This window comes from Marmota marmota, unplaced genomic scaffold, assembly GCF_001458135.2.
Source record: "Marmota marmota marmota unplaced genomic scaffold, marMar, whole genome shotgun sequence".
In the NCBI taxonomy this organism is placed as follows: Eukaryota; Metazoa; Chordata; class Mammalia; order Rodentia; family Sciuridae; genus Marmota; species Marmota marmota.
The window spans coordinates 24606204-24633545 of NW_026000229.1; the positions used below are offsets into that span (position 1 = coordinate 24606204).

General features: G+C 34.9%; 1 protein-coding gene across 1 annotated transcript in view; it reads left to right on the forward strand.

Moving 5' to 3' along the window:
- Positions 1-27342, forward strand: part of Prtg (protogenin) — a gene marked incomplete at its 5' end in the record, with an annotated part of 124444 nt that overhangs the window by 60160 nt on the left and 36942 nt on the right. Inside the window, 7 exons of the mRNA XM_015480086.2 lie at positions 1617-1754; positions 2018-2176; positions 2828-2987; positions 3758-4005; positions 6329-6493; positions 9547-9852; positions 11078-11266. Coding sequence (XP_015335572.1) covers positions 1617-1754; positions 2018-2176; positions 2828-2987; positions 3758-4005; positions 6329-6493; positions 9547-9852; positions 11078-11266 — 1365 coding nt within the window. The remainder of the gene's footprint in view (positions 1-1616; positions 1755-2017; positions 2177-2827; positions 2988-3757; positions 4006-6328; positions 6494-9546; positions 9853-11077; positions 11267-27342) is intronic.

Here is a 27342-nt window from a genome sequence, read left to right on the forward strand (position 1 = left end):
TTCCTTCCTTCCTTCCTTCCTTCCTTCCTTAGATTTAACCCAGGGATGCTTAATCACTGAGTCACATCCCCAGCCCTTTTTATATTTTTATTTTGAGATAGGGACTCAATAAGTTGCTTAGGGACTTGTTAAGTTGCTGAGGGTGGCTTTGAACTTGGGATCTTCCTGCCTCAGCCTCCTGAATCACTGGGATTATAGATGTGTGCCACCATGTCTGGCTTTCCTTTTCTTTTTAAAGTACTGAAGATCAAACCCAGGACCTCACAAATGCTAGGCAAGTGCTCTATCCCTGAGTTACACCTCTAGCTCTATTATGTCAAATTTAAGAAAGAGTGAATGTTTCTTTTATAAATATTTCACTTTTGGTTTTAAAAGCATAAAATATAGAAAGTACATAAAAAGAACATAACAATCATCTGTTTACACCAGAGTTGTCTACTGTCAATATATTTGTTTATAGTCTCTTATTCTTTTGTTTGTTGTTTTAAGAGAAATAATAATCAGTATGTGCACAAACAATACATATTTGTTGTAAAAAGTAATATTTATAAAATTTTTATATTAAACCATGGAAAAAGTATAAACATAAAAGTTTAAAAATACCATCCTTGATCTCAGTGCTCAGAAATTGTTATTGTTAATATTAAGTGAATATGATTTTTTATATTTGGCCATACATGATATAGGTAGGAGGGAAATTTTATAGAGATGACTATAAAGAAAGAAATATATAACTTATTAAAATGAATTATGTATAGAGATGCTAGTTTTTAATTTAAAATAATTAAATTTAAATTTAATTGGATATAAAGGAAGAAAATCTGCATCACCACGCCCGGCTAATTCTTCCTTAATTTTCCACTGTCACATAATTACCAAGATCCATTGAAGTATTAAATAATGCTTCAATCTCAATTAAAAGTGCAATGATATGGGGGCTAGGTTGTGGCTCAGTGGCAGAGCACTTGCCCAGCATATATGTGAGGCACTGGGTTCGATTCTTAGCACCACATATAAATAAATAAATAAAATAAAGTCCATCAACGTCTAAAAAAAATTTTTTTTAAAAGTGAATGATAGGGATGTAACCTAAAGTATCCACCAACTGAAAAATGGAAAAATAAAATGTTTTATCCATAGCTGAATATTATTTTATTATTATTCAGAAAAAAGGAATGAAGTACTGACACGTTTCAGCAGTATGTGTGAATCTTAAAACATTAGGTTAAGTGAAAATAAGTCAGTCACAAAAATATCATATTAAGGTTTCTTTCACATAAAATGTCTAGAAATAGGCAAATTCTGAGAAACAGAAACTTGATAAATGGGTATCAGGCTATATAGAGAGAAGATTGGAGGGTGGCTGCTAATAGATATGGATATCTTTTGGAGTGTTGAAAATGTCTTAAAATTAACTGTTGTAATAGTTGCATAACTCTGAAAATTCTAAAAACCATTGAATTACATACGTCAAATAGGTGAATTGTATGACATGGGAGTTATATCTCAATAAAGATTAAAGAAGTTTCCTGTTTAGAAAAAGTGACTAAGAATTGGTGTTTTAACGGTGTTTCACTTATATTTGATTTTTGAATTCTGTCTTTTCCTCCCCAAAGCAAAGGAGTCTAAATCCTTCTACACTCCAACCATTATAGCAGGTCCACAGAACATAACAATGTCTCTTCATCAGACTGTTGTTTTAGAGTGTATGGCCACAGGAAATCCCAAACCAATCATTTCTTGGAGCCGTCTTGGTAAGTCTTCTCTCGATATGTGAGTCTTTTCCTTAAACTTTGTTCATTCAAAAAAAAAAAAGTAAAAATTTTCATTTTATAAATAAAACACATTTGGCACTTGAAATTGAGTGGCTTCTTTTGGCATTTCAGCATGTAGATAAGAGGTTTTACTATAGATCATTTTTATGCTTTTCATGATTGATTGCTTGGATAGTTGTCTTTTGGTACAATTTTGGATTATATGTTACATTGTTTTAGCTGAAATATTCTCTTTGGAATAGATCACAAGTCCATTGATGTCTTTAATACTCGGGTGCTTGGAAATGGTAATCTCATGATATCTGATGTCAAATTACAACATGCTGGAGTGTATGTTTGTCGGGCTACTACCCCTGGCACACGCAACTTTACAGTTGCCATGGCAACTTTAACTGTATTAGGTATGTATTCTTTCATTCCATAATCAGGAGAATCTTACATCTTAACATTTGCCATTTTATCTTATTTATACCTTACTCTTGAGTTTTGTAGCATTGATGAGAAGGTGGGTAAGAAGTATAGTTTACAACGATAAATTTTAGGGGAAAATTAAATTCCTTTATTAAGTATAGCTACAGAACCATTCTGAAGTCACTATCCTGTTTGCATGTTCCTTATTGATCTTTCCCTTTTTCTTCCTCTTTTTTTCTTTTCTTGTGGTGCTGGGGATCAAACCCCACTTGCTAGCCTCCTTTCTTCTCTTTTTCATCTACCCACATATCCATACCCATTCAATAATCTAAAATTTGAACTTATTGATTGTATGTATTCACAAGTGGCCTTATGTTGGGCTCAGTTAAGAAGGACTATGGGCATGCATACTTTTGATGTGTTTATATAAATGGTCTCAGTAGCAAAAACATGGAGGAAGTGGACACTAATGAGCAGTGCAGAGAGAAGGTACCTGGGCAGGTATGGGGATGTGGACAGGAGGCTCAGAATGTCAGACATCTTTAGAAAGGCAACTTGTTTCATTTGATGTACACTTCCTTGACTGTTTCTGTCATTCTGGTTGGGATCATAGGAATATTTTCTTTTTTCTTTAAAAACAGCACCTCCTTCATTTGTTGAATGGCCAGAAAGTTTAACGAGACCTCGAGCTGGCACTGCTCGATTTGTTTGTCAGGCCGAAGGAATCCCCTCACCCAAAATGTCATGGTTGAAAAATGGAAGGAAGATACATTCAAATGGTAGAATTAAAATGTACAACAGGTGGGTTATATAATTTTGCTACCATTTTATAAGAAATAATGACTTCAGTAATTTTTATGTGACATGATTATAATAATATCAAATAGCTAAATAATCCTGATAATTAAAACTAAATTAAAACAAATAAGAAATTAATTTAAGTTTTATAATATTAACATGCCATAGATCTTTTGTATTTTGTACATGGATCATAGAAGTGTTGGATTATAATGAAATGAATATTGGACAGTTTCCCAAATCTAGGTTCTATCCCTGGCAGACCACTACCTAAGTTACCATAAGCAAGCAAATTAACTCTTTGGGTGTCAGTTCCTTCTTACATCAAATAAGGAAATTAGAAGGAAATAATTTATTCTCTAAGAATTCCTCCACAGTTCAAACTTAGCAATTTGAAGAGTGGATTTTTATAGTATAAATATGAATTCTTGTAACATACTTTATGCTGAGCAAAACTTTAAAAAATTTGTTGACCTCAATGTTATGCATTCACTGTAATATTGTATGAGTTAAAGTGCTTTTGTTAAAGAGTGTACTTTCTTATTAAAAGCCAGTTTTTTTAAAGTCACCTTATAGAGACTCAGAAAATATATAAGATTAATTTTAAGTAATTAGTGTAGAATGTTTTTAATTAGGGCTGATTATACAGTTTTTTTTGTTCTCAGTTAACTTTTGTCATTTAAAATGAGAGTATACTTAGCAATAACTGAACTTTATTTTTGCATCATTCTTGGAATTTTTCATGGACATAAATAATTTTTTTCTTTCCTCAGTAAATTGGTAATTAATCAGATTATTCCTGAAGATGATGCTATTTATCAGTGCATGGCTGAGAATAGCCAAGGATCTATTTTATCTAGAGCCAGACTGACTGTAGTAATGTCGGAAGATAGACCCAGTGCTCCCTATAATGTGCATGCTGAAACCATGTCAAGTTCAGCCATCCTTTTAGCTTGGGAGAGGCCACTTTATAACTCAGACAAGGTCATTGCTTATTCCGTGCACTACATGAAAGCAGAAGGTAAGCAATTTGAATAGTGTTTATTTATAAGTGCTGTTTACTATCAAGGATTTGTTTTTAGAATGAATGTTGTCTTACATAAGACCCCAAAATATTTTTGAAATTTTACGGCATTTATCTTTCTCCTTTTTCTTTTTTTCTTCTTGGTGGCATTGGGAATTGAACCTAGGGTCTTGCGTATCATAGACAAACACTGAGCCACACTCTCAGTCCTGTGTTTTTTTTGTGAGACAGGGTTTCTCTAAGTTGCTCCAAACTTAGACTCTTCTGTCTCAACCTCCCGAGTAGCTGGGATTACAGGTGTATGCCTCTGTGCCCAGATGGCACTTATCTCTTTAATAATCTCTTGCCTATGAATGTATTTTTCTCTAAATTTTCTTTTGATGTGCACTTTGCATATTAGTATAATTTAAGGTTTTTCTGTTTATAAACAAACACCAGTTAATGCAGGACATCGCTGCCTGCTAAGAATTACAAAGTGGCATACCTATGCATTTGAGTCCAGCCAAAGTATAAATTCCTTAACTGAGACTTAGACCTATTTTAGATAGAGAGATAAGTATGAACAGTGGTGTAACTGGTAAAATAATATAGTGAACTATAGAGACTATAGCATATTATCTTTAAGGTGGAAGGTAAACATGATAAAATTTTCCATGTATTTGATTCTGTATATTTTGAACATTTCCTGAAATCATGTGGAATATTTTGAAAATCGAACAAGACACTACTGATATATCACTGTATAAAAGTAACAATCAAGTGGATATTAAAATTCTTATTTAGAATTATTGGTTCCATTTTTTATATCTTTTTTAAAATCCCTATATCTTTTGGCAAAAATTGTAGAGGAAAGAGAAAAACTACTTATAAATCCTAGATTTCTCCATTGACTTTTTATAGAAACCATGGCAAAGTTGTACAAATTTTAGTTCTTTCCACAAACAGCCTGGCTTTTATGCACTGTACATTAAAAACAAATCCAAACACCCGAAGAGTGGTGGGATATTAAAATTGTCTATAGAGACAGGTGGTTTGTTGCTGCTACTGCCATTTGTTTTTTGCACTTTGAAGTAGTGTTTTGAAAAGGAATATTTTGAATGTAAATCAGAGGTCATAGAAGCCAGAAGAATGGAAGTCTGATAACTGAGCATGTTGGAGTATGTTAATTCCCTCTTTAGTGATTTAGGAAGGTAAAAGGAAGGCTGGTTTGGTGGAGTCCACTCTTGTTCGCTATTATGGTTGTTTCATTAGAGCCTCTGCATGCGGCTCAGTGGTCTATTCAGGAATGAACAAGGCTTTTTAATTCGAACTCAAGGACCTTGTTTGGTAGGTCAGAAATCGTACTATGCAGTTCCTAATTAACGAGCCATTAGCCAGTCTGTTGTGAAATGCCTGTAATCTTGTCTAATTAAAATGCTATCAAGTTAATTCAGAAATGTGGGAAAACTTAATACTGGAATTTGCCTTCTGTTTTGTTTATAAATCCAGTGTGGGGAGAAGGGACTTGTCCTTAAGAGAGTTTTGATTGAGTTGACGTGCATTTACTGTGAATTGTGAGCCAGTGCTCTTGTTCCATTTTGTAGGTCTGCTCTGTAGGAATTAAATTCCACAAAGACAAATCCTCTTCTATACCTTGCCATGCATATTTTATTAAGAATTGCTGAGAATTTTTTTTTCTTAAAAAAAAAAAACAAAAAAACCTCACTGTGGAATAAAACATTCGAAGTACATTCTGTGCCTCCCAGTTCTTTTGCTCTCAGGATAAATAAAAAGAACAACTTGTGTCAGTCAAATTTAATAGAATCTCTAGGGGCAAAATGAGATCTTTTGGGCAACTTTTGGTTTGTTTTGTTTTCATAAAGAATAGAGTCATTGCGTTCCCTGTCTCTCCATTTATGTTTACAAGGGGAGGGGGGCAAGGAATAAAAAGAAAGAAAATCATGAGTTTAAGCAAGCAAATTTACGCTGTTGTAAGTTATTTTATTCTGTTATGTTAAACATTTGTTACTGCTGTAGACTGTGTCTGCTGTAGGATTTGACTAGATAGAAAAAGAAGTTTAGAGATTAGTTCTTTTCAGTTTGATTTATTCAGGAAAAATTTAAACTAGTAATTTGTAGCAAGACAAATTACTTGATTTTTTTAGAAAATAAAGAACTTTCTGCTCCCAAAATGGTTTTGTGTAAAAAAAAAAAAGTAACAGAATTAACAGAAAATTAACAGAGATTAAACCCAAGGACCCGTGTTTGATAGTGAGGGGAAATGGTCTTACAAGCTTTATTTGAACATTTGTAGTTTTTAAACACAGATTCTTTTATCTAGGTTTAAATAATGAAGAGTATCAGGTAGTCCTTGGAAATGATACAACTCATTATATTATTGATGACTTGGAGCCTGCCAGCAATTATACTTTCTACATTGTGGCATATATGCCAATGGGAGCCAGCCAGATGTCTGACCATGTGACCCAGAATACCCTAGAGGATGGTAAGAAAACATGATTCTAGGTCTTTTATGTATGAACATTCATATATTTAGTAATTTTCAAGAAATGTGTTTTAAATGGGAAAATCCTGTATTTGGTTAAAAAAAAAAAACAGATTGTTAAACAGCAGGCTAATTTGTCATTTCAAATCGGACTCTTGCTTTTTGCCAGTAACATGATAAGGTTAAAGCAATTTTATTTATAATTCAAAAAACAGATCTTAATAATATTCTTACATATTCATTGTATTTCCTGTTTAAATTGTAAATATATTGCAATTGTTTTACAAAATAGAATAAAACCTGAGTTTTTCCTGGTCAGAATAGATGTAATGAATGTTACATATTGAGTGTTTATAGTGACTATTGGTCAAAGGCATTGGACTTCTGAAACTGGTAGTTTATGAAACTTTTTTACCCATCAGTTTAAAAATTCTTAGGTAATCAAATAGCACATAGTTTATTACTAGATGCTTTATTACTTGTTCAATTTGTTACTTGATCACTGAGCTGTAGTTCTTTCCAGGGAGGGCAGTCCTCTATATTTTCTGATGGTGTTGGGGAATTCTTTCCATTAAAATGCTCCAGGAGAAATGGTCCTCTTTGGGCTCTTCATATCATGTTGTAAAAGACAGGTTCTCTCTCCACGGTTCTCGTGGGCCCAGTGTTTGTACCCTGTAGTGTGAAAGGGAATTAATGCTTGCTTTCACTGTTCTCCCTTAACATGCGTGTCGTCGTTCTCAGGATAATCTACTCTTAGTTTTCAAAACATTTCTATATAAATAATTTCCAAACCTGCTTTTTTTATTCATTTGGCCCCAGATCTCTTACATCTTTTTAATGCTACTTGTTTAGATGTTTATAAATTCAGGGTTTGACTGAATGAAAAATTTTTCACTTATCTGGATGCTGAATTTCAAATTTTAGTTTTCATCTAAGAGTCTGTTCCACTTCAGAGTGAGCCATACTATATATGACATCTTCAGCTAATGCATGACATATGTGCACGTACATGTATTAGTTATATTCCTCCTCCATGTCCTTGAAGAAAATGAGTCTAAGCATAGCAAGCTACTTGTTAAGGCTTGACTTTTCAGTTATAGTAAACATTTCCTTACTCTGCAACATTTTTTGTTTTGTGGATGGCATACAGACCTTTTTGACACTGCTTTTCAAATTTTTCGCACTGGCCTCTCCCACCTTCTAAACCCCGTTCACATACTGATTTGTGTTGGTCTCAATTTCAGGGTGTGACATTGTATTACAGCTCATACTGAAGGAGCACTTACCACTCACGCTGTTCCAGAAACTCTGCCTCTGTCATCCCATTTTATCCCTACATAACTCTATGGTAGGGGAGCTAGTATTATATAAGAGGCAGTAGAATATGGAGGACAAAGATGCAAGCTCTGTCTGCTTTGTCTAGGTCTGCTCCTTCCCTCACTAGCTGTGGGGCCTTGGGCAAGTGATTAACTCCATTGGACTTTTTTTCACAGCTATGAAATAGAAATGTTTCATGATACTTTCTTGACTGGGTTTCTCTAATGACTGGGTTTCTATTAATGGTTCATAAACATAAAGAACTCAGAAATCCTTAAATTGTTTTTTTCATTTCCACTTACTCTTTCATTCATTCAACAAATATTTATTGAGCACTTGCTATGTGTTATTCAATATGGAGCTAAATTTCTGGAGGGGAAGGGAGCATAGGAACAACAAACAAAGAATAAATTATATACTCTGTTAGACAGTGGTGAGGTGTGGAAGAAAAGGCGAAAAGATGTAGGGCAGTGGAGCATGATGTGCTGCGGAATTTGAGGTTTTAGACAGTTATCTCCAGAGAAGGGCTCACTGAGTGGGTGACATTTGAAGAAGACTTGAAAGAAATGAAAATAAAGGAGCGCTAGTCAGGTGACTGGGACAGGCGTATTCAGGGAGAGGAGGTGGAATTGCAAAAGGCCTGCATAAAATGGCTAGAGTGGGAGAAAAAAGGGTGAAACAGTAGAAAATGAAGCAACAAACCAGGAAGCCAGTCTAGCAGTTGGGTAGGGTTTTGTATGAAGCCAGAGAACTTTGGCTTTTACTTTGAATGAAATGAAATTGTTTTGAGCAGAAGTGATCTGACTTGTGTTTTAACAGGCTAGTGCGTTGACAATAGATTGTAGGAAAAGGGCAGAATCAGGGCAATCTGTTAGGCTATTGCAATGATACAGGCCAAAGGTGGTAGTGGCATGGACCAAGGGGTGGCAGTGGAGGTCATGCAGCCATAGGACTCAAAGTGGAGTGTGTGGAGGAGTAGAGGATGACAGCTCAGTTTATGGCGTGAGCAGTTAGGTAAATAATTGCCATTTACCGAGATGGGGAAGACCACAGAAGAAACCAATCCTGTCTTCATTTTGTGTATGAAGAAGAAACCTAGACACAGAGAAGTTGATTGGTCACAATCATACAAAGACCACCATAGTAACTGGTAGAATAAGGATTCAGACACCGAGAGGCTAGTCTTTACTCTTAGTATGATGTTGCCTACCACCATATTGGGCTCATTTTCCTGGAAAGCCAATTTTATTTAAATTATTGGAGGAAAATGATTTTCATATAAGATAGCATATTTTATAATTGAGAATACAAAATTCACATTGGTTTCTAGACTTGAAAAAATTATTTTCCAGGTTATAATCCTACAAATCCTACACTTCCCCACCCTTGTGCAATGTATTTTCCCTGTGTCAAAGGCACTAGGTAGGATTATTTGAAAAGTAATCTCAATTTCATGTGAGCATCAAGTATTTGCATATTCATCCTACACAAGACAACAGTCACAACAGTGATAAGAAGCTTACTTTCTTTCATCCCATATACTTATCCACTCTCATTATTTTTTCTTCCTTTTTTCTGGTTTGTACTCTGCTTCTCTGAATACCTGTGCTATAACTGAAAATGCCTCTTTTATGATGTTATATATTGCTGTTAATAAAATTGAATAGATACTGGTGTGGTAAGTAGTAACTTGATTTTAAATATTTTTAAACAATGTTTTCTTATGTAATTTTCAGTTCCCCTGAGGCCTCCTGAAATTAGTTTGACAAGTCGAAGTCCCACTGACATTCTCGTCTCCTGGCTGCCAATCCCAGCCAAATATCGTCGGGGCCAAGTGGTGCTATATCGCTTGTCCTTCCGCCTAAGTACTGAGAATTCCATCCAAGTTCTAGAGCTCCCTGGGACCATGCATGAGTATCTTTTGGAAGACCTGAAACCTGATAGTGTCTATCTTGTCCGGATTACTGCTGCCACCCGTGTGGGGCTAGGAGAGTCATCAGTGTGGACTTCACATAGAACACCCAAAGCTACAAGTGTGAAAGGTAGGCTTGTCAGGACTGTTGAGGAGTAATAATACAATATTTTTACCTTTGAATCAAATTTTTTCTCTCTTAGTTTATGTTCATTTTTAAAATTTTCATTTTACTAATAAAAATATTCCAGGGCTGGGGTTGTGGCTCAGCGGTAGAGCGCTCACCTAGCAAGGTGCTGGGTTTGATCCTCAGCACCACATAAAAATAAACAAGTAAAATAAAGGTATATTTTGTCCAACTACAACAAAAAATGAATATTAAAAAATATATATATTCTAGGGCTGGGGATGTGGCTCAAGCGGTAGCGTGCTCGCCTGGCATGCGTGCGGCCTGGGTTTGATCCTCAGCACCACATACCAACAAAGATGTTGTGTCCAGCCAAAAAACTAAAAAATAAATAAAATTCTCTCTCTCTCTCTCTCAAAAAAAAAAAAAAAAAAAAAAAAATCTAAGCTGGGTACAGTGGTGCTCACCTGTAATCCCAGTGGCTTGGGAGACTGAGGCAGGAGGATCACAAGTTCAAAACCAGCCTGAGCAACTTAGTGAGGCCCCAAGTAACTCAAAGAGATCTTGTCTCTATTAAAACACACACACACAAAAAGGGGCCTGGGGATGTGCTCAGTGGTTATGTGCCCTTGGGTTCAATTCCCAGTACCAATAAAATAAAATAAATGTGTGTGTGTGTGTTGTGTATTCATTCATAGAATTAATTGGAACAAAATTAGACTTTGTATTTAATAGTCCCTTTTGTATAAAGCACATTACCATGTAAAATTTTTGGTTAGGGTATTAGTTTGCTTAGCAAAATCTTCATGGTTAGAACATTCCAAATCAAACAATTACAAAAGTATTTATTAATAAAGACCTAATTAATATTAAAGACTGAAAGATTCTAGGCCTTTCTTTTTACTTAGGTGGAATATACTATGACTGATTTTCTTATTTGATAATAATGCCTGTTCTCTTTATCACAGAGGAATATTAGATGGGCAAAATTATGGAAAAAATGTATAAATACTTCATAGATAGTACTTGTACACTTTAGTCTTTTAAGGTAATATATATTTTTAAATTAAACTATCTCAAGGTTTAATATCATTAAAAACTTTGGAAAGTTTAAGTATAGTTGTTGGAATTGAACCTTTTATAACTATTGGCTTGAAGTTGTGAGATCTGCAATTTTCTTGGGAACTCTGTGTTGTCTGTACGTAAATTTTCTGGTGAATTTTTCTAGCCCCTAAGTCTCCAGAGTTACATTTGGAGCCTCTGAACTGTACCACCATTTCTGTGAAGTGGCAGCAAGATTCTGAAGACCCAGCAGCCATTCAGGGCTACAAGCTGTTCTACAAAGAGGAAGGGCAGCAGGAGAATGGACCCATTTTCTTAGATACCAGTGATCTTCTGTACACTCTCAGTGGCTTGGGTGAGTGAGTCTGTACTCTGCTTTTCCTTTTATCCTTCCTCTCTAGCCAGCTGGATAAAAAGCTATAGGCTAGAAAATTAATTTGATACTAAGAAGAAAATATTTGATTTTAGTATGTCACTATGTATGTCTTACTGATCAGACTGGCAGAAGTCAGGTAGCTAGGCTTCCTTTCTCTCTTTTCTCCAACTCTGAGAATCTTTTTGTCTTTCTAGAGTTCGCTTCTGGTAGAGTGAGATCCTGAACAGTTATTGGGCATGTAGAATAGTTATTTCACCAAACACATAAATAATACTTAATAATTAAGTTTAATTTAGAATTTGTCTCAAAGTGCTATGTAGGTATGAAGTAATTTACATAAATCATGTCTAAAATAATGCCTTTTCAGTCAGGAGGCTGACACAAGAAGATCGCAAGTTCAAGGCTAGCCTGGGCAACTTAGCAAGACCCTGTCTCAGAGAAGAAAGTTTTTAAAAGTAACGGGGTTGAGGACATAGCTTAGTGGAAGAGCACTTGCCTAGCATGCACGAGGCCCTGAGCTTGATCTCTAGTACTTGGGGGGAAAACATGTAACTGTAAACATTTATTGCATGTAGTTCTAACCCAGAACATTGGAGGGAAAAATCACCTCTGTGTTTGGGCTCATTAATAATGTTGATACTGTTTTTTTCCCCCACTCTTGCAGGGAATAAAGAATTTCATGATGTAAAAATGTTTAATAGAAAGTAAAGAACTTTTGTCTCAAAATGAATTCATGAATATAGACATCTACTCAGCAGGGTGTAAATGCACACTTAGCTATTTGTTGCTCTTTAAGAGAGTTTTACCCTGAAGTTCCAAGTGGTCACTTCAATTATGATTGCCACCCAAATGCCTGCTGAGTGGTTGTAGGGTCTTCTGAATTTTTCAGAATTTTGCAAAGTACTCTGGCTTTTTCCTTCAGAATGCCCTTTGTAGGTGAGGGGTATGAAGCACAGTTGTCCCATGGTGGGCTTCACCATATCTTTCCATGGCCTCATTGCACAGGCTATCAAAGCAGCACTGGACTTGAGTCTCTTCAGGGTAGACACACTGGTAGGAACCTGTTTTCAGATGCAAAGACACAGAACTCCATCCTGCAGTTCCTCACCATGGTTTCCAGATGGTATTTTGCTTATAATCTTATTATGTTGGTTTTTAATTTAATCTGTATTAAATTAAATAAGTTTCATTATCGATCTCTGTCACACAGCCTTATGAACGATGAGGAGAAGTTACATATGTTCTGGGTTGACCTTTCTTAATCCATTGATACTGAGATGATGTCAGCCCAGCCTCCTGTTCCTAAAATCAGCAGTGTTTATTTCTGCCCATGGCTTCTCAGTGTGTTGTCCTTTTACATGTGCATATTATTGATTTGGAAATATTTTACTCAGTACTTGTCTGAATTTTTCAAAGCAAAACAGATTTGGGGCAACTATTGATGAAAAATCATAGATCAAACTTAGTACTTACACTTTCCTCATTATAGGGAAGATATAAATATGTTGAAGATATACAGAAATACTCTTAAGAGTGCTCTTCTTGTGCATACATTATGGGTAGCTTATTCTAAAGAGATGAATAATTTGTTAGAAAAAAAAACAGGGCTGTTCTTACCAAAAAAACTTAGAGAAACATTTTATTAAAACTTTGGCAATTAAAAGTTCTTTAAAATTTTTAGATTTTCTATAGTACATTAGATAGATAAATGCATGTATACTTAGAGATACATGCATATATTACTTATGGTGGGGAGAGGGAGACCCATTGATTTTTGTTGAACTTTTTTATAATCTCTGAATAATAGCTTTCAAAACTATAAACCTTTATTTCCTCCTGTGTTTTAAAAATAAATTGCATATATTGCTGCCTTTGCTTTTATTTCTTATTTATTTATTTGTTTATTCATTTTTGTGCTTCTGGGGATCAAAACCAGGGCCTTGTACCTGCAACGCAAGCACTCTACCAACTGAGCTATATCCTCAGCCCTTGTTTTTATGTTGTTTTTATGTTCATTGAGGTACCTCTGTTTAAAATCACTTTTTTTTTTTTTTGATAGTTGGGCACAATACCTTTATTTTATTTATTTATTTTTACGGGTGCTGAGGACCAAACTCAGGGCCTCGTGCGTGCTGGGTGAACGCTCTACCACTGAGCCACAACCCCAGCCCTAAAATCACTTTTTTAATGTGTAAACTAGGAAATTATTTTGTTATAGTTAGTATGCCACATCTGTTTAAATAGCTCAGTGTTCCTGACTGTGGAATTAGTTAGATGTTGGACTACTTGCAGTTCAAGGTAATGGAGGCCTCTGTGCAGCTGTAAGGCTTTCCTTTTAGGCAGCAGGTTCTGCACCACTGGAGCTGCCAGGTCACAGCCTGAATGGCGACTGGCTGGCAGGGATGCAGTTGTGTGGGTTCAAGCATTGTACAGCTGTTGACTGGATCACCATTAAGGTGCCTTTTAATCTTGAGACCCCTAGGGTCTAGCCTTCCTTTTCTAGAAAGTCAACGTTGGGGCCTGGCCAAGCTTAGAGCAGTTGAATGTGTTTAACCCACCAAGCAGGCAAGTACTAAGAGCTCTCCTCCTTACTTTTGGATATTGGGAAGGCAATGTGTTCTGTTAACTGGACAGCTGACCATCTGTGACCATTTTTAACAGGAGCATCTGGCAGTGGCTGCCTGTTTAACAGAGAGTGATGTGTGTGGAGGGCAGTAGGTTAAGGGAATCCTAGCTGTGACTTGCATGGTGAATACTTGCTTTCACTGAGCCTTTTACACATTAAAGATGCTCTAACTGGAACTAGATTTACTAAGTGGATTTGGAAATGAAATTTAAATGTTTTTGTTAGCTGAGTCAATGTCAATTTGAGTAACAAACTGATGGCTCAAAATTTCATTTTCATACTAATACCTTTTCTGATGACCTTAGACACATCTTTTTGTTTCCATTTCTGGTAATTATGTTTTCAGTTAAAAAGTGTGTTACTGGAATCTAGTCAAGCTGACATTTTTTTTTTTTGGAAATCTATATAATTCTTTGTTTCTGAAAGAAAAAGGCAAATGAATTTATGTCATTCAATTCATTTAACAAGTATTTAAAAATATATTTCTAAGTAAGACATCATAGTATGACATAAAATGATGTGACAAATGTAACCTCTGCTTATAACTAAGATTAAACTAAAAGATATTTAATTAACTGACTTGTCCAATTTTCCCCAAAATTTGATTAATTAAATTCATTCATGATTAGTAATGATAGTGTTTTAGAACATATTACTCTAAACCTTCAAAGCTCAGTTCCCTGAGATGTGTGGAATGTTTTAGTTTTTAAAGTAGTTAAAAAGATTCTTTTGTCTTTAATGATACAATATGAATATTTTCAGAGCAATGGAAAATTTTCATATTGCTAGTTGTTCAAGTGTAACTTTACAATGTAGTTTGATTTTAAGAACTGGTTCCCTTTTGCGGGTGGGGAAAAAACATTAAGCTTGTGATTCAGGATGTTTATGTGATTTGTTGTAAGTAGTGATTTGAGGTTTGCTTCAGTATTTTGCATTTTTGTAATGATTATTTTCACTTTAAAAACACACTTCTGTTCCCTGTTAATAGACTAGTTGAAAAATTTGGTTCCTCCTTTTTTGTCCATTTCAGAAATTGACTTCAAATTTTAGTTTCTAATTGCAAAGGGACTGTTTTTGTAAGCTGTCAGAAACTATTCTGAATCATTTAGTCTTTATGTAGTACAGTGAAAAGGGGAAAATTAATTAGATGGTACTTTTGTTTAACATTTAGGACACTGATGCTTAAGACACTAATATTAGGTCATTTTTAGCTTTCATATTGCCAAAAAACCCATGCTATTTTATTTAACTTCACAGCAAGCTCGGTTGGTGAGCATGATGATTAGCACCCATAAAGATTCAAATATTTAAAATCAGTAATATGTGTGGGTCACTTGCACACCTTCAAAACTTAAGATTTGTTCATTTATAAATCCAATTTGGAACTTCCAGTTACTATTGGGAATAGGAATCAAAGGGAATAGTCCTGAGTTGTTAATGTAATTTTAGAGTCCCTTGCCAGTTTCTGTGCACTCTGTTATTGTTTTCTGTTGCATTGTTAGGGCTTAAACCCAGGTCCCGGAGATGCTTGGCAAGCATTCCACACTGAGCTATACCACCAGCACTTCTTTAGCCAGTTTGTAAGTGAGCATGCTAAAATTAAGTCAGTTTCTAGATGTTGTCTTTTGCCATAATAGAATAAGATTTGATTATGCAGTTACATATCTCAAGGAAAGAGATCATCAAAAGCTACCACTGGTATTCCCACAGGAACCTGTAACCCTTCATTAGTTGAGGCAGGACAAGATGCTTGTGATGTGAAAGAAATCACTTGGAATAAGTACATTGTGAGCCTTACAATAATAGCAGTTTCCTTTTGGAGAGAATTAGAATTACTCAGTTTATCAAATATAAACTTCATTTTAAGGCAAGCCGAAGTCTTTCACAGTCTGTGTTCCCTCATCCCTGTCCCACAGAGAAGCCTCAGAAAATCTTTGGAAATATTCTATAGGAAAAAATCCTTATAACATTGTTATTTTATGATTGTCTGCAGCTCTTAAAAATGGAGATCAAGATGCACTATATTTTATAACAAAGTCTTCATAATCATGAATAGTACATTTTTCCCAGACTGATTTTAGCTGGTAACTTCATTGTAAATAATCTGGTGTGTTGGTGTTAACTATCAGCTAAAATATCATTATAGGTAATTGGATTCTTCTAAAGAACATGTAACAATATAAGCATCATTGACCATTTTGTCCGGATTAACTTGTGACTTTGTAAAGGAGCACTTGTTCCCATCAGATTATTTAACTTTTATTTCCATACAGGCCATTCTTAGGACAAATTTAAAAATTCCATCAACATTATTTACCACAGGCAAGACCTTTGGGGACATACCTCATATTTTGTTGTCTCTTCAGTTCTTCCTGTGCTGACTTTCACTTTTTGTAGAAATAGTTACTCTGAACAGTGTCTGACTACACTCTTTCAGTTTTTCGTTTCAAAAGGTCATAAAATAAATTCATGTAACTGAAGTCAGTAGACTTAAAAGGAATAATCTTGGAAACTGCCTGCTATATAGGTAAAAAAACTTGTTGACAGGTTTGAATATTAATTATGACAGAGTAAAGGGAATATTTTGAAGTATTGTATTTCACTTTCCTTATCATTAAATCTTTTTTCAAATATTTATTTATTTTTTTAGTTGTAGTTGGACACAATACCTTTATTTCACTTATTTATTTTTATGTGGTGCTGAGGATCAAAGCCAGGGTCTCGCACGTGTGAGGTGAGCGCTCTACCGCTGAGCCACAACCCCAGCCCAAATCTTTTAAATTTTGCTTTCCAATGTTGCATTTTATCTCTCTCATCAAACCAGAACACATTGAAACTTAGGGATTACTCAACCATTTTTTTTAATGCCAACAGAGAAAAAAAAATTAATGTTCTGTTTTCTGCAGTATTTGAAAATGCTACACATGATTGATAATTCAACTCAAATTTTGGAACTTAATACTTGAAAAATTTAGAAACCAGTATTTCAAAAGACATGAAACATTTCCTTCTAAAAAAAAATCTTTTTTACTAAAAAACAAAACAAAACAAACAAACAAAAAACCCTATTAAATCAGTTAAAAAAAAAAAAGGTGTTTTCATTTGCCAACTGCAGTTACTTCTATTTAAAGACAAAATATTTGCAGATGGATGAAATCATAAGGGCTATACAGAATTTACAAAGCATCATCTAGTTATTTTTCCTTAAATTCTTTATCTTGAATGAAAAGTCACCTGCCATTCTGAAATATTTTTTGGTATTCTGTAGATGAAATATGGGGTATATCTCTATCTCTTCTTTCAAATTGGAAAATCTTGCCCAGCTTTCAAATCTCAACATTTCTGGGAATCTTGTGAGTTCAAATGATATCAGTTATTCACCTGGTATATCTACTATACTCTATTATAAGAATCACATGGCATTGAGAATTAAGAGAAAAATACCAGTTAATTGTGTTTCATCTCTGCTTCCTGGGTCTGACTTTCAAATTTCACAATTTATTAACATATAAAATCCTGGCTATTTGCCTAATTTTTTAAGAGATGGATAATAATAATATCTATTTTAGAATGTTTCAGGAGGATTAAATGAAATAATGTGCAGAAACACAGCCTTCAACAATGTCAGTGGTTGTAGTTGTTTTAAAACTGTTCTCCCAGGGTGGAGCCTGCTTTTTTTTTTTTTTTTTAATCTTTCTGTATTTAAAAATTTTTTTTTTCCCAGTGATTTTATCATGATCACTGGATTTGGAAACCAGTGCTTCTTAAGTTTTAATGTATATACAAATTAACCATAGATCTTCTTAAAACACATTCTAATTCAGTGGGTCAGATGGGACCTGAAATTTTTGCTCACTTTGAGAAGCAAGGGTAGGGAACTTTCCTATAATGGGCCACATGGTAAATATTTTAGGCTTTGTTTGTATTATTAACTGAATGTTTATGTCTTTCCAAAATTCATGTGTTGAAGCCCTAACCCCCAATGTGACAGTATGTAGAGATAGGGCCTGTGGGGAGGTGATAAAGATTAAATGAGGTCATAAGGGTGGGATCCTACTCCAATAAGGCTGGTGCCCTAGAAGAAGAGGAAGAGACACTAGAGTGGGGTCTCTAGCATGCAAGGGCCTAGCCCAAATGGTGACCATCTGCAGGCCAGAAGAGAACCCTCACCAGAAACTGAATTTTGCCAGATCTTGATTATAGATGTCTAGATTCTAGAACTATGAGAGAAGTTTCTGTTGTTTAAACCACCCAGTCCATGGTAGTTAGAACAGCTAGAGCAGAGTGATGTCATGGGCCATACCATCTCTTGTCAAAAGTGTTTGGTTCACTACTGCAGTACAAAAACAGCCTAAGGAAATATGCAAATGCAGGGGTAGTTTCAATTCAGCTTTATTTTTGGACATTGCAATATGAATTTCATATGATTTTGAAATGTCACAAAATAGTATTCTTTAAAAAAAATTTTTCCAACCACCTAAATACATAAGAACGGGTTCTCTATCAAAGGCACCTAGCCATAATACTCTGATTTGTTAATTTCAGATATTGACTATGTATGTTCTCACTTCTAAAAGTATAGACCCAAGATCAGCAGCATAATCTGGACATTTATTTTATTGCTCAACTTCACCTCTGATTTTTAACATGTAAGGGTAAGGGATTAGGACCTTTGGTTTATGCCTTTCTTTATAAGCCAGTTCTGTAACTGTGTCAGTACTTTCATTCATCGTTCCCTTTGCTTGAGTTGGCTCTTAGGAGGCATCCAAATCACAAGTCTAATAGCATATTCCATCTTCTGAGAAAGCTTACTTACTCTTGATTTGGTACAACTCATTTTAGGCAACAAGGACACTGTCAAATCAATTAGATTTTGTGTTATGGAATGAATAAGAAAATAAACCATAACATAAATAGTATTTTAAATTCACAGGATGCAGCGAGGAGCCTTTAGTAGTCTTTAAAAAAGTGAATTTTTTTTAGCCCACTCAGCTGCCATCATCGAGCTTTACGATGTGCTCTTCATGCTACAACACTGTCTTCAAAGCCCTCTGCAGCTCTGTGTGAATACAGTGAGCGCAGTGTTTTATGGAACTCAATAGCACTGGGATAGAGAGGATTCCATGCCCTCTCGGGGTTCTGTTTGGCCCCTGCTAAAAGGCTTATGACATAGAAGCTTCTTGGCCTCACAGATCATAAGATGAACTGAATTCAGAAATTTCTAATAATGGACTGCAGTTGCCATTACAAATTAATCTCAAAATTGATGTGCAATTTTTACTTCTCTGGGTGTTTGCTTAACTCCTGATGAAGACATTGCTAAGTTATAGAAACCATTAGAAAAGCAAAATTTATAGTTTTAGAGTGTATACAACATGTTCTTCTTAGAACTTTAGATCTGTATAAATAACCTTACGCATATAAAGTTAATGCATAAGATAGCTGTCTATACCAATCTGTCTATACCAATTGTCACATTTTGTTTCATAAAAAAGTTATTAAAGTTTATCCATCCTGATGATGGATTTTAACTTGTTTATTTGCAATATTTTTAGATTTAAAAAATTTGTGCATGTTTATTGAATGTATACTGTATTGACAAAGAGAACAAATGTAAGATGGCATGCCTTCCTCCACAGTATTTAAATTTAGTATGAAGAAATTGTTGGTGTTGATAGAAAAAAGTCCTGATAGACAAAATTGAGGGTTAGACTGAGTATTTTCTGGAAAAACACAGAGGATAAATGAGTAATTTCACTGCATCATGAAGACTAGTTTGACTGGTAAAGAAATGGAGGGAATATCATTTTAGTCAGAGGAACTTAAATTGTACAAAAATATTCAAGATATAGCCTTATTGATTTTCTATGGCTGAAATGTGAATTAAGGACTGGGGATATGGCTCAGTGGTACAGTGTTTCAGCTTAATATCTACGAGGCTCTACCTTTGAGCCCCAGTATGTAAAAATAAACATTTTTTAAATTAAAAAAAGAGAAAAAAGCTGGGCATGGTGGCACGTTCCTGTAATCCCTGTGACTCTGGAGGCTGAGGCAGGAGGATTGCTAGTTTGAGGCCTCAGTAACTTAGCGAGACCCTCAGCAACTTAGTGAGAACCTGTCTCAAAATAAAAATAAAAGAACTGGGGATGTACTCAAGTGGTAAAGCATCCCTAGGTTTCATCCCAGTACCAAATAATAAATATTAAACTTAGTTTAAAAAAAGAAAAAGAAAGATGAATTGTATAGGTAGAAGTTGCTGAGTCTGAAACCCCAGAGTAAAATGGGATCTGTGTCTTAAGGACCTTTCTATCCTGATAATGATTTGTTCTCATTGCTATAGTATAAGCAGTGCCAAGTCATTTGAAATTTTCAAGTGAGGCAGTGACATGTTTGTTTTAGAAAGATAACTGCTGAAGATATTTCAGTGGGTAGATTTAGAAAGGATACTAAAATAGACCCGGGAAAAGGATACTGAAGACAAGAATCAGTAAGCTGGTTGTTGAAATAATCTAAGATGATGAGAGTGTGAACTAGGATAGTAGCTCATTGGGACAAAGGCAAATGAATAAATAGGACTGAACTGATCACATCTGGAGCCTTCGGATCTAGGGATTATCACTGAGTTGTTTATTGAAAGATGCTCAACATCATTAGTCATTGGGGGAAATGCAGACTTAGTAATGATACTACTACATCCTATTAAAATATACTAAAATTTTTTAAAACACCAAAACTGCCAGTAACAAGTACTGGCGTGGATACAGAACATCTGAGACTTTTATGTGTTCTTTAAGGTGGTATAGCCACTCTGGAGAAGAGTTTAGTGCTTGCTTTCTTATGGAGTTAAACATGCCAATACCAGATGATGCAGCAATATCATCCTAAGTGTATTAGAAAACAAGTAAGTGTGTGTGTACACACACACACACACACACACCCCTCTAGTGATAATTGCCGAACACTTTATAAACTTAAACTCAGTGGATGAATGGATAAACTGCAGCATGTCCATACAAGTGGAAAACTCCTCAGCAATGAAAAGCAAAGAACTATATTGCTATTTGCAAAAATTTGTGGATGAATCTCAATGGCATTATGCTGAGTGAAAGAAGCTGGTCTCAAAAGGTTATATTCTGTATGATTCCATTTATATGACATTCTCAGAAAGTCATGTCTCTACAGATGGAAAACAACAGATAGTGATTGCCATCATTTAGAGTTAGGTGCAGGACTTGACTACAGAGGGACTGCCTAGGAGCTCCTGTATATGATGGAATTATTCTGTATTCTGATTGTGGTAGTAATTACATAAATCTGTGTATAAAGAGCACAGTGCAATTAAAAGAAAGTTGTAATATAGGTAAATTTAAAAATTAAATCAGAAGACTGAGGATTTTGAGATCAAATGGTCAGGGTTTGAACCCTAGCTCTCCAATCTCCTAGAAGAATGATTTGGTCTACTTACTTCACTTCCATGAATCTCAGGTCCCTCCATGCATCTACTATGTTGAGGATTCTTCAAGTGTAGAACCCTCAGCACAGTGCATTGGTACCTTGTAAGTGCTCAGTAACTGTTAGCTGTTCATAAAGATGATTTGAGAGAGGAAAAGATTGAAATGATGTTCAAGAGGTCTGAGTGAATGATACTATAATTGGAATAGGGTTTTCAAGAGTAAGACCAGGTTTAGGGGAAGTGGGAGATGATGACTTCAGTTTGGGTTATGTTGGGTTATGATGGAGATGTCTAGAGCAGCTTAATACTGTATGGATTTAGACTTTTGTGCAGTTGGAAGTTTAGGCTGCACCATGTTCCAAGGGACCCGGCATCTGTTTGCCTTCGCTACTTGAAAGAAACTAACATAGATTTGAAGAAAAGAAACCAGTCAGCAGGCTTATACAACAAAGTTAAGTCATTTTGGGAAAAAGAGGGGCAAAGCCAACAAATCTCATTGAAATCTCTTACATGGTGGTTGTCCTAACTTTCAACATTGTTATTTTGGGGGTCTATAACTTTCAGTGGAGTCCTTTTTATTTATTTATTTTTTAATTCTCAGATCTCTGGAAACTGATTCTTTCCATATTGATGAGGTTGTATTTATATTTGTTCTCTATTTGATATAATTCATAAAATTTATCAGTCTTTCTTACCTTACAAAAGATAGAAGAAATTACAAATAAGAAGGAAGGAAAGGGGACTGGTGCAGTGGTGCATGCCTATGATCCCAGGGGCTTGGAAGGATGAGATGGGAGGATGATGAATTCAAAGCCAGCCTTAGCAAAAGGGGAGCACTAAGCAGCTCAGTGAGACCCATCTCTAAATAAAATACATAGGGCTCGATGTGACTCAGTAGTTGAGTGCCCCTGAGTTCAATCCCTGGTACCCCAAAAAGGAAGCAAAGGGGATCAGCCTTTGCCTTAGTATGGGAGAAGCATAGATGGCATTCCAATGGACTGTCCTAGCAAGTCACAGAAGTTGTTTTTGCATTCTTTCCTTTTGTAATTTTTAAAATAAACTAGTTAAATGAAGTAGCACGACTGTCATAATTTGTATCTCTATGGCTTAAATTCAGAGGATTGCAAACAACATGAAAATGACAAGCGTTTCCTGAGAAAAGCGGTGCCTTTCACCTTTGTGCTGTGTGTTGAACTGTGTCAGATTTGTATTAATGACAGTGGGATGTTATACATAACTTTGTTTCCTACTTAAACATTTTTCAGAGAGAAAAAAGTCAGTAACATATGCCTGTATTTCTTAGACTTTTTGTTTCTGCCAACTTTAAAAAAAATAAGGTTTGTCTTAAAAAAAAAAAAAAGAAATTGAAAAAAGAATTCTGATGTTTTTTCCTGGGCTTTTAAATCCATAGTCTTGAATAGTCATCACCTTTTGAAATGCTGTAAAACATGGAATGCTGTGAAAAACATCTGTCTTATTATTAAATGAGGTGTAATATGTGAACAAAAATGACACAAAACTATTTTTTTGAACAACAAAACAAAGTGCCTCCCCCCCCAACAAAATTGATGTGGTTTGCGTAAATGGCCATCACTTTTTGTGGGTTTGAAGTTTCACTGTTTTAGCAGCTGTGTGGCAAGTTTTCTAGCAGACAATAGTGGTGGGGAAGGGGCCCAGTTGCATCTGGTTTCTCTTTGTGGAATGACTGAAAAGTTGATATTCAGTGGTTTTCTTGAGAAAGCAGTTTATCTGTAACAGAGGAACTTTTTTAGTACCTAAATTAGCTTGCTGTGATTCATACCCATATGTTTTGTCTTCTTAAGAAAAAGAAAAGAAAAGAAAAAGAGTAAAGAAGTTCCTACCCTAAAACTACATAGCACAGATAACCCTTTGACCTTTGGTGCTAGGTAAAGATTTACAGCGCTTATGGAGCCTCACTTCACATGCCTGACTGAAAAGAACCCTAAATAAAGTAAGGCCCCTGTGGAGACCGGGAAAATAAGCAGGATAAGGAAGTTCCACGATTTTAAGTGGCTATGTTTTGTTTTTTACCAGTCTATAAAGTGAAATACCAATTGTGATGTGTTTCCAGTTTTGAAGTCTCAAGTCAAACTTGGAGTCTGATAAAGTCAGAGATAACCCTGAGCATAGGTCTTTTCTTTCTCTCAACAAACATCCCTTCTTCCTGGCTTTGTCAGACTAAATTCCCATTTGAAATATCTGGATAGCTTTTTTGTTTTTGTTTTTTTGCAGTTGGGATTCAGATCCAGGGCTTTGCCCATGCTAAAGTACTCTACACCCTCAGCCCTGGATTTTTGTTGTTTTGTTTTTAAGGGAAAAAAAGCAACAAAAAACTTCAGAGAATGGGCATGAGTGAAAGATAAGGGAGAGTGGGAATCATCAATTGCTTATCTCTTTATATGTGGAGAAAATAAGGTTTACTTCAAATACAAAATACAAAAACACATGACATGCTATTTGTCCCCCCCCCCAAAAAAAATTTTTTTTATACTTGGTTCACAGTGACTCTTCAAATGGAGACATTTGAAGAAACTTGCATTACTTACTATCTAATGATGCTTACATCTGTTTAATAATTAGTTAACTAATAGCTTTATACTAATTCTTTAACTTGTATATATTTATGTATATCTTTTATAGAATATTCCAGCATTTGTTACAAAGAAGATATAAATACTTGAAGTTCTTGAAGTTTATTAAATTGATTTTACTGTTTTATTTTCTGCCTCCTTTCTGTATATGCTAATAAAACCCAAATAACAGTTTTCTTGGTCTTAGAGAGATGCTTATAGTTATCGATGTGCTCTTGGTTGTTTCATAGGCCAGAACTTTCAATTGTTTTGGAGAATGAAGGGAAGCCTTTGGTAAACTTTGCATTCTCCTGGTTTTAAGTCTGTAAAGCCTGGTAAAATGCTTGACATGAATCACAAACAACATCTCCTTAGAGAAGGAAGACTCTTGTAGGAAATTAAATCAATACTGTCCATTAATCATACTGAGAGTCAACCCTTAGACCACTCTGAAGTTTCTGGAGAATGTAAAGAATCTTTAGATGTGTGAGGTCCTTAAAGATCTAAGTAAGTTAAATGAGAGGAGGTTTTTAAAATGGCACCATTAGCACATGAAAGAAACTTCTGGGTGGATAGGGAAAAAAAAAAACATTTGTTGTATAGCAGTAATTACTCTTGGGTTTTGTTTTCGTTTAAACTTTGTTCCTTAAAAAAAAAAAAAGGAATACAAATAAAATTTTAAGCTTTGTCCTAATTACACACTTCATATGACAGAGGGGAGCTACAAGACAGGCCATTAATGATGGAAACGAATTTTTTTATCTTAACCTTTAAAAGTAGTTTTATTTATTTTATTGCATACACAGTATGTTAGGACAGTCACACATGTATATGTTATAAAAGATGAAACAAATAAATATATAATGAGTGTGCATTCCTGAAAAAAAAAATGTTGGTACTGGGAATACAGATTAGTGATAGAGCACTTGGTTAACATGTGTGGGGCCATGGGTTCCATCTCCAACACGGCAAAAGCAAAAAAATAAATAATTATTAATGGAGAGTGAGATTAAAAAATTGGGGGAATATTGTTCTAAAATATTGAATCAGGTATTTATGATTATCCAGTTGCGAAGCTTGACAATCTAGAAAAGGAAATAGACATTAATTAAATCATTACATAGTTTATAATAACAAACTTCAGTAAATGTTGTAATGGAAAAGATGCAGAGAGTTAACGAGACTGTAATAGTGGACACTACAGTTTGAGAGTTGAAGTCAGGGGAGGTTTCCCTGAAAAGGTAATATTGAATTGAGATCTGAAGGATGAAAGACCCTGATGGAATAATGAAAGAATTAAAGAAGGTATCCTGTAAGCCATAGTCAGAATAATCATCAAAATAGGCTTAACACTGGTACCATCTTATTGTCTAAACAACCTGATTTATCAGTTGGTTTGGATAAGTTTGTATGATCCAAGAGTTTTCTAGTATTATCCTGACATAGTTTATTGAAATTGTGTATGTTTTTCTATTCCGTTTTAAGATGTTTAAAATCTTGAAAGACTTTGCATGACATTGGAAAAAAGGTGGGCTGCCGTTAAGTGGAGACCTCTTGAATCAGTCAAGATAGCTGACTCCAGGGATATATTCATGGTTTATCATAGAAACCAGAGAAGTTGCCTCAGCTGAATGTTTCAATGGCATCTTAGCTTTCTCAGCCCACCAGAGTGGCAGTAACTTGCAAAACTTGTGGAAGTGGAAATCAGTACATTTTGTTTGATTATCACAGATTATACATCTTCCTTGGTAGGTTGTGTAAATATATCTAGGTGGAGTCATTATTTCAGATTTATATATCTCACTGCTCCCTTCTAAGAAAAATTAAAAATGATTCAATAAAAAACACAAAAGTCAACAAACTAAAAGGTAAACAGATGAATAAGGCCCAGTGTTGGTAGGAATTTAGCATTAAATATACTCCCACTGGGCTGGGGCTGTAGCTCAGTGGCAAAGTCTTTGCGTAAGGTAGGTACTGGGTTGGATCCTCAGCACCACATAAAAATTAACAAATAAAATAAAGGCATTCTATCCATCTACAACTTCAGAAAATATGTGTGTGTATATATATATGTATATGTGTATTCTCCCTTTAGGGACAACTTTTCTAGGGATAGATTGGGCAATATCAAAAAAAGAGAGGACTTACAATATGCATACTCTTTTACCCAAAGTCCATAATAGAAATACCTCATAAGAAAATAATAACAAACATAAATATTCAACCACAATAATAATTACTGCACTATACAGGATCATTTATAATCATGAAAACTTAAATATTTAGCGGCATAGATTTTAAAAAATAAACTGTGGTACATCATATAATTTGGAAAAGTGTGGACATTTAAAGGAATGTTTCAGAAAGACATAATAAGCTGAATAAATTTAAAAAGCAGATTATAAAATTTTTAAAATAGCATATTTGTATATTTGGATAATAAAGGGAATTTTAAGGGGCTGGGGATGTGGCTCAAGCGGTAGCACGCTCGCTTGGCATGCGTGCGGCCCAGGTTCGATCCTTAGCACCACATACAAAGATGTTGTGTCCGCCGAGAACTAAAAAATAAATATTAAAAAAAATAAAAATAAAAAAATAAAATAAAATAAAGGGAATTTTAAAAACATCAAAACATTTACAGTGCTTAACTCTGGTTGCTAGTCCTGAGGACATTTTATTTTTATTTCTTTTTGCTTATCTGAATTTTATAAATATTTCATAATGTATGTAATTATCATAGTTTTAAAAAAACAGTAATTTGGGGGGATGGTGCTAAGGATTGAACATAGGGCCTCATGCATGCCAGGCAAGCACTCTACATAGAGCTATACTTCCAGCCCCTTGAAATATTTTTAATTGCATAAACCTACCTAGATGAAGAAATGAGGGTAAAGATAAAGTTTGGAAAATTAATAAAACTAGGATTATGACTTCTGTTTTTTTTTGGGGGGGGGGGTCATGCTGGGGATTGAACCCAAGGCCTTGTGCATGTGAAGCAAGCACTCTACCAACTGAGCTATATCCCCAGCCCCCTAAGATTATGCCTTCTTTATTGCTTGCCATAAGATCTGTACAATTACTAGAACTGATCTAGAAATTTAGCTATGAACTTGCATAAAGCCAAAGCGAACTGCAAACACTGTTAGCTGTGGGACACAAGATATTATATGACTAGAAGGAGGTTGTAATATACTGTTGAATTTCTGAGATGCAATACCTCTAGAAAACTCTGTATGTTGAAATTGTTGAGATTTCTTGTAAATCTATGTACTGAAAATCATTTTAACTTATGCTTGATAATGGCTTAAGATAATAAGGAAGGAAGATTCTTATAGTTTCTAAGATCATTTAACAAGTTTTAAGGTTTTGGATGACCTAGAGATAT